This window comes from Myotis davidii, unplaced genomic scaffold (genome assembly GCF_000327345.1).
Source record: "Myotis davidii unplaced genomic scaffold, ASM32734v1 scaffold1221, whole genome shotgun sequence".
In the NCBI taxonomy this organism is placed as follows: Eukaryota; Metazoa; Chordata; class Mammalia; order Chiroptera; family Vespertilionidae; genus Myotis; species Myotis davidii.
This window is the reverse complement of record NW_006291616.1, coordinates 10,845-18,808: the sequence shown is the minus strand read 5'-3', so window position 1 is coordinate 18,808 and position 7,964 is coordinate 10,845. Positions and strand designations below refer to the sequence as shown.

Genomic DNA, 7,964 nt, shown 5'->3' with positions numbered 1-7,964 from the left:
TATTTGTGTTTTCCGATGGTCTTGGGCGACCCCGGTGAAAGGGTCGTTCGACCCCCAAGGGGGTCGCGACCCACAGGTTGAGAACCGCTGATCTAAAGGTTCAGTGAGGGATCCCTTTGCCCTGCCATAGAGGAGCTTTGCAAGAAGACTAAAGTTGGGAACCCAGAGGCAAAAGTACCTAGCAAGCCCGAGAAAGGAAAGTATTTCTTTTCTTTTTTTTTTTTTAATATATATTTTATTGATTTCTTACAGAGAAGAAGTGGGATCGAAAGTCAGAAACATCGATGAGAGAGATCGATCAGCTGCCTCCTGCATGCCCCCCACTGGGGATGTGCCCGCAACCAAGGTACATGCCCTTGACCAGAATCGAACCCGGGACCCTTGAGTCCGCAGGCCAACGCTCTATCCACTGAGCCAAACCGGTTCGGCTTTAGGTTCTTTTTACTTCCTTCTTCGGGCACACGGCTGTGTGCTCGCTCTGTGGGGCCTCTGCCTTAGAGACGGTAGAGCAGAAGGGAGTCAGACAGGTAACCTCAGGTGAGGGCAACTGGCTGTAGACTCAGGGGGCCGGTTGGACCCCGAAAATACCACCTTCTCAGCGAGAGGAGGACTGTTCTTCAGTCACAGATGTAGGATAGGTGTGTGTCCTCCAATAGCCTCCAGGTGAGAGCTGGAGAATTTAGGGACATAGGAGGATCGGAAGGATGTAGGACCATCTCAGTGTGCTAACGATACAATATTCTTTTTCTTTTTTCTTTTTTATCATGGATCAGCTTAGTAGATAGAGCACTGGCCCTCGGAATGAAGGGTCCCAAGTTCAATTCCAGTCAAGGGCATGTTACCTCGGTTGCAGGTTAGGTCCCCAGCCCTGGTCAAGGCTCATGTGGGAGGCAACCAATCGATGTGTCTCTCTCACATCGATATTTCTCTCCTTCTCTCTCCCTCTCTGAAATAAATAAAAACATATTTTTTAAAAAAGGGAAAGAAAAACCATGAGATTGTGAAAACTGTTCACCTTTTAGAAACTAAAACCAAGACAAACAGACCTTTGAAGAACAAAGATTGGTCCAGTTGGTCTGTCAGGTGACTGAATATTTGGATAAATTACTTCCCAGAGATTCTGGTGGTTAGTGACTGGAAATACTTAGGAAACGCCTCAAAATCAAGTGCCAAGAGTTTATCAGACTGTAAACATTGTATTTTATGGCCTATAAAATTCACCCAACTTGCATACAGGTAAAATTGAATAAATGCCTATTATTTCCCATGCACCAATTAATGAAAACCATGACATTTACTGTGATGGGGATACAGTTTGCAAATAACAGGATAATCAGAATTTCCCCCGCCCTCCAGGGTGCCTTCTAGCTCTGTAGCCTTCCCCAGGTGGTATCCGCCCAGCTGTGCTTTCTCACTGACAGTGTTCTGGGTGGGTGACTCTCTGTTTTCTGCTTTTAACATCTCACTGCTGGACAGGACTAAAGGAAAAAGGGCATCTAGTCCACGTGTACTTCTTTTTTTAACCGTTTGACTGCTAAGGAGCGCTACCGCGCTCTTCTTATGTTACTCCAAAAATGCAAAGTGCGCGATAGCACTCCTGTGTTTGTTTTTTATGCCAAGACTGCGGAGAGCGTAATAATGCTGCTCCAAAACGCTAGAATTTGTGCGTCCAGTGAAGCACGTTGCGTTTTCGGAGCATACGATTTTTAATTGTTCTAATAATATTACATATTTCAAATCTACTTTTTTTTTCTGTTAAATAATGGTGAAAACAATGCCAATTTTATTCACAAAATTAATTAAAACAAATTTATGTAAACAATTGGTATTTTTTAATTTTTGTTGCTGCAAAGCAATACAAGTGAGTTTATTGTATAAAAAGTGTTTTTACATTTTTTCCCATACACGCGCACTTAGTGCTGCAGTTTTGGCATATGTCCGAAAAAATACGGCAGCAGCCAAACGGTTAAAAAGAAGTAGGTTTTCTGGATCCAGGGACCCCAGGAGGAGGGATGAGAGGCTCCGAAGATCCTTCTGGAGCTCTTGCTGTCATGGCCATGTGCACAGAGCTGAGAGCAGACCTTTCTCTCTCTGGAAGGTGAACAAACTTATGTAAACAATTGGTATTTTTTAATTTTTGTTGTTGCAAAGCAATACAAGTGAGTTTATTGTATAAAAAGTGTTTTACATTTTTTCCCATACACGCGCAATTAGTGCCGCAGTTTTGGCATATGTCCGAAAAAATACGTCAGCAGCCAAACGGTTAAAATATATTTTTATTGATTTCAGAGAAGAAAGGAGAGGAAGAGAGAGAGAGAGAGAAACATCAATGATGAGAGAGAATCATTGATCGGCTACCTCCTGCACACCCCCTTCTGGGAACTGAGCCCACAACCCAGGCATATGCCTTGACCAGAATAGAACCGTGACCTCTGGGTTTATAGGTTGAGACTCAACCCCTGAGCCACACCAGTGGTGCTACCTCTGCTTCTTTTGCAGCTGGTTCAGCTGAGGCCCAGAGGAGTGAAGTGACTGGCCCAAGGTCACTAGCCCGGCCCTGGCACCCTGCGTGTTGTGGACTTACGTCCAGTGTCAAGCCAGAAAGGGCAGGTGTAGGTCGGCTCCTTCTGCACCTCTTACACTTGTGCGTTTGGGTTTCTACTTGGCTATAATTTTTAACTTCTCTGAACATTTAGAAATCCTCTAAACAGTCCCGGAAGTCTCCGGGGGATGACGACGACAAGGACTGCAAAGAAGAAGAAAACAAAAGCAGCTCGGAGGGTGGGGACGCCGGCAATGACACGAGAAACACAGCTTCAGACTTGCAGAAAACCAGCGAAGGGGTAAGGAGGCGCACGCGGTTCCCTCAGCTCATATTCACTTAGAAGACACTTGGCTGCAGAATCGGGACTCGTATCCCAGCATTAGACGTTGTCTTAGTAAATGAGGAAGTACTCTCAGCCCGGTCGGTTGGTCGGTTGGTCGGTCGGTCGGTTGGTCCGTCGGTCAGTCGGTCGGTCGGTCGGTCCGTCCGTCCGTATACCCCTCCACTGACAGCTCCTGGTGGGAATTGCACCTGCCTGTCAGCTTGGAACTCTACCAACAGTTTATTCTTTTCTGAACTAACTTAAGCAGCTTGAAAGCCTTTTAAAGTCGGGCGTGAAATATTGAAATTATGAAATGCCACCTCCACATCTGACAGTCGCATTTCTTTAGTTATAAAATAAACGGCATGTTCAAAATAGGGGGGTTCCTACTGCTGCTTCTGTCCTAGAAGCAGTCGTCATTTATGTGCCCGTGGGGGCTTTACATATTTAAATATTCAAGCAGTATATGAATGCTGATTTTTTTAAAGGACCCAACAGGAAAACTTGTCCACTTTGAGTCTTGTTTACTTTTGTTAACTTCACAGTCACAGGCAAGAACACCTTTGCCAAAGTGTTAGTGAAGGCGAACTTTGCCCGTGGCCATTTTCCATGAGTCTGTTCTCTGTGAAGACTGAACAGTGGCCAATGGTTTAAAAGCATCAACCCCTGAAATATCCGACTGTTACTCGTCTGTTAAGTTCTGGTGCCAGCTTAGCTCTTGCCGGTTCTTGTTTGTGCTGTTTACCTCTCAGCTCTGTCCCTCCTCCATCCAGTTCCCATAATTCCCCGTGGTTAGGGTTCTAGTTGTTCCTTGATTTCTCTCGTCCACCTCAGCTCTGCTCCACCCCGCCTGTCTTTATTCTCCACACCTCTCTCCACTACGTAGTCCTCTGTTGTTCCCTTTGCCTGTAGCCTCACTGAATAAAGGCTTGAGTACCTGACACATTCGATTTCCTTGTGTCCCACCTGCTACCTTGTTTAAAGACCCCTCCCCCCCCAAAAAAGCATGTCATTAAAGTGATGGTCACATTTTGGTGCCGCCTTCACTGTGTGTGGGGCAGTAATGATTTATTGAGGCTGCTGTGCGGCTGCCGTGGGACCATCTGTTCTGAACGATTCTTCAATATGGATTGCTTAGTTGTTGCTGTGAATTTCCTACCAATGTGGGCATAGGAACTACTGCCTTTCACATTAATTTTTTAAAAAGACATTACTAAAGAAGTTTCTGTGGTTGGTGAACAGGGTTTGTTTTTTTTTATTGTTTAAATGGGTGTCTTCCTCCTTCACAAGGGAGGGAAATCCTTCAAAGGCTGTGAGTGTAATCTTGTATCTCGTGCTTTTATTTGTGGATAGTGTGGAGTCATCAGGCATTGCATTTTGCAAGTTAGTTCACAGATTTTATTTAATCCTCACCTGAGGATATTTTTCTGTTGATTTTAGAGAGAGGGAAAGACAGCCAGAAATATCAATGTGAGAGAAAAACATCGATTAGTTGCCTCCGGCAGGTGCCCTTGACCGGAATTGAACCCGGGACCCTTCCGTCCACTGAGCCAAACCAGCGAGGGCAGGCCACAGATTTTGTTTATTTTATTTTTTAGAATATATTTTTATTGATTTCAGAAAGAGGAAAGGAGAGGCAGAGAAAGATAGAAACATCAATGATGAGAGAATCATTGATTGGCTGCCTCCTGCACGCCCCACTGGGGATGGAGCCCGCAACCCGGGCATGTGCCCTGACCGGGAATTGACCCATGACCTCCTGGTTCCTAGGTCGATGCTCAACCACTGGGCCACACCAGCCGGGCTGGATCACAGATTTTAAACGGGGTTTGTTGGTTGGTTGGTTTTAAGATGGGCTTTCCCAATTTGGTAGAAACAGAGGCTGAGAAATGTATTTCTGCCGCTCGAGGGGATGCCGGGTTTAGCAGCTTCCTCTTCGAAGGCTCTGGCATGACTCACGTAGGGCGTCATGTACAGTTCAGTGTAGATGCTGGGTCTGAGCGTGAAAACACTCCCACGCGTGCTTCCAAACATCCCTCTACTCGATGAAGTGAAGACCTGAAGCAGGCTGTTTTAGAAGAAATATTTGGGGCCTGGGTTCCCTCTTTCACACATCCCATGAGAGCGTACTAGGGGCTTTGGTATTTTTGGGTCAATGATGAAGAAAACAAAGACAGGATCCCCTTGAGGACCTGGGGCCTGGCACAGTTTAAAGTGGGCCCCACCCGGAGACTTCCTCTTTGTCACACGTGCCACCTGAATTCTGAAAGAAAGTGCGACTTTCTCTCTGTCCACCTTGATTGTGCCAACTCTAGTTTTTCAACAAGCCCGTTGTCAAAGTAATTAAGTTGTAAATATTATACAGAATAACTTGCATACACTCCAAATGCTTTTTAAATTTTAAAGCAGTTTGCCTTTTTAAAAATATATATATATTTTGTGGCTCAGTGATTGAGCATCGACTTATGAACCAGGAGGTCACGGTTCGGTGCCCGTCAGGGCACGTGCCTGGGCTGTGGGCTCAATCCCCACCCGGTAGGGGGCGTGCAGGAGGCAGCCTGTCAATGATTCTCTCTCATCATGGATGTTTCCGTCTCTCCCTCTCCCTTCCTCTCTGAAATCAATAAAAATATATTTTAAAAAAACAAAAACCCTAGTCGTTCCTTTGGCTTTTTGCACTGACGGGTAGGATGCAGAGCCCCGGGCTGTGCTCGCTAAGTGCGGTCAGTGCCGCGGTGCCGGTGGGAACTCTCTGTCTCTCCCTTCCTCTCTGTAAAAAATCAATAAAAATATATTTTAAAAAAAAACAAAAACCCTAGTCATTCCTTCGGCTTTTTGCACTGACGGGTATGACGCAGAGCCCCGGGCCGTGCTTGCTAAGTGCAGTCAGTGCCGCGGTGCCGGTGGGAGCCTCCGCAGGCCCAGCTGTACGCTCTGTCGGTGCAGAAGCTTCCGTCGCTGATGTCCTCCGTCTCCTAAAGGCGCGCCTTCTCTCTTCTCTTACAGACCTAACCACCGCGGTGGACGCTGCGTATTCCAGAAACCGCAGGAAAGTTGCGCGCTTGGTTGTCTCCTGTGCTCAGAGTTGCTACGAACCCACACGGTCCTTGTTGTCACTGACTGAACCCAGTTTGTATGTCCTTGATTCACATTCCTCTCTGTTTGTGTTTAGAGAAAGAAAGGGGGGAACAAAAGACATTTTAGCCTTTTTTAAAGTTACTGATATAATTTCTTGTTACTTGGTTGCATGAAGCTGCCCTTCACCACTGAGGGTTATCAAGATGTTTGCACAGACTTACACACGTCTAGGATCCTTTTATCAAGGCAGTGACGTCCTGGAGCCTCCTGCCTCACTCCGCCTCCGCCGCACACTCAGTTCGATAGAAATTTGCATTTCTTTAAAACGACCACTCAGACCTGAGACGTATCTCCTCTGGGTGACAGGACCCGGGAGCCAGTTCCTAGATACGTAAACGCTGGCATATTGAAGATGAAATGAAAATGGCCCTTCATCTTCAAGGCCAGGTGTAAAGGTTAACCATATTGTAAGATATCTATTCCATATTAGAAATAGCCCATTGACAACTTCTTCTTCTCCAGACTCACGCTGTTAGGTACACAAACCCAGTTTCTGTATGTGAGGTCAGTGCGTCTTTTTGTGTTAACCCCAAAATAGAGGCAACACTTTCTTCCCCCCCACTGCCAAGACCATTCGAGCGGGTCACCAGAGGTGGGAGCTTGAAGCCGGACATCGCAGCAGCCCTATGGGAAACCAGACAGAGCATCGACTTTTAAATACAGACTTTTTAAAAGAACTTGTTTTCTTTCGGGACTAGAATTAGAATAGCTACTCTCCATCCACACACCATTCTTATGTGTACATTCTCGTTGCTATTGTGATCATAGAGAGTTTTATTTATTTTTATGCCAGCCTATATTGTGAGGACACATTTAGTCAGTTTGGGTTTCCTCAATCCTGTTATGCTTGTCTTTGAAACATATTTCGCGTACTCGAGGTTTGTAGTTGAAAAGTTTACTGTAAAAAAAAAAAAAAGGAGAAAAAAAATGTATTGTTTTTACAGAATAAATTTATTGGAATGTGTCCCGGGAGTAAGGTTTGAGGTTGTAAACCACTACGTTGGTGTAACTTGGCTTCATAAATGTAATGTGAGGTATTGATGTGATTCACATATTAAAGCGAAGTTTGTTGACAGCAAGTTGGCAATAGAACCAGTGCAGGTGAGGTCTTATTTTCATACTCTCTCCGGGCTGTAAGGGTTTTTTGTAAACACGGGGGGGAGGGGAAGGAATGGCCTGTGGTTGCTTAACATCTAAGATATTTACCAGCTCACTGGACCCTAAGCTCAGACACTTGACCTCACCTGGGTTTTTATCTGGACCCTGTTTCCTTCTACTTTTCTTATTTTGGCGAAGAGCTAATAAACGACATGAAGACAGAATGTGAGAAGCTGCAAAGGCCCAGGGCAGTGGTCGGCAAACCGCGGCTCGCGAGCCACATGCGGCTCTTTGGCCCCTTGAGTGTGGCTCTTCCACAAAATACCACGTGCAGGCGCGCACGTACAGTGCGATTGAAACTTCATGGCCTGTGCGCAGAGTCAGTTTTCGGCCTGGGCGAGTCTATTTTGAAGAAGTGGCGTTAGAAGAAGTGGGGGTACGTTCGCTGAGTTTACCTACCTATATAGTTTAAGTTTAAAAAATTTGGCTCTCAAAAGAAATTTCAATCGTCGTACTGTTGATATTTGGCTCTGTTGACTAATGAGTTTGCCGACCACTGGCCCAGGGCCATTCATGATGGTGATGGTGACGGTGACCATGGCATCCGAGGCTTGGAAATCCCCGCCTGCCCACCTCGGGCTCTGAGGAGGCAGCTGTGCTGTGGGTTCTCTCATTCAGCAAATACTTTTCTGTCTCATACTTTTCTCACTGACAGTTCCACATGTGAACGTTCATTAAAAGATAGTAGGAAATGCCCTCACTGGTTGGGCTCAGGGGATAGGGTGTTGGCCTGCAGACTGAAGGGTCCCGGGTTCGATTCCCGTTAAGGGCACGTACCTTGGTTGCAGGCTCCTCGCCAGC

General features: G+C 46.0%; 1 protein-coding gene across 1 annotated transcript in view; it reads left to right on the top strand.

Annotated features, from left to right (window-relative positions):
- LOC102752090 (hepatoma-derived growth factor-related protein 3) overlaps positions 1 to 7,097 on the top strand; it is a 70,493-nt gene extending 63,396 nt beyond the window's left edge. The window contains exons 4-5 of the mRNA XM_015564901.1: positions 2,697 to 2,843; positions 5,874 to 7,097. Of these exons, the coding sequence (XP_015420387.1) occupies positions 2,697 to 2,843; positions 5,874 to 5,879 (153 nt within the window). The 3' untranslated portion in view covers positions 5,880 to 7,097. The remainder of the gene's footprint in view (positions 1 to 2,696; positions 2,844 to 5,873) is intronic.
- The last annotated feature ends 867 nt before the right edge of the window (positions 7,098 to 7,964 follow it).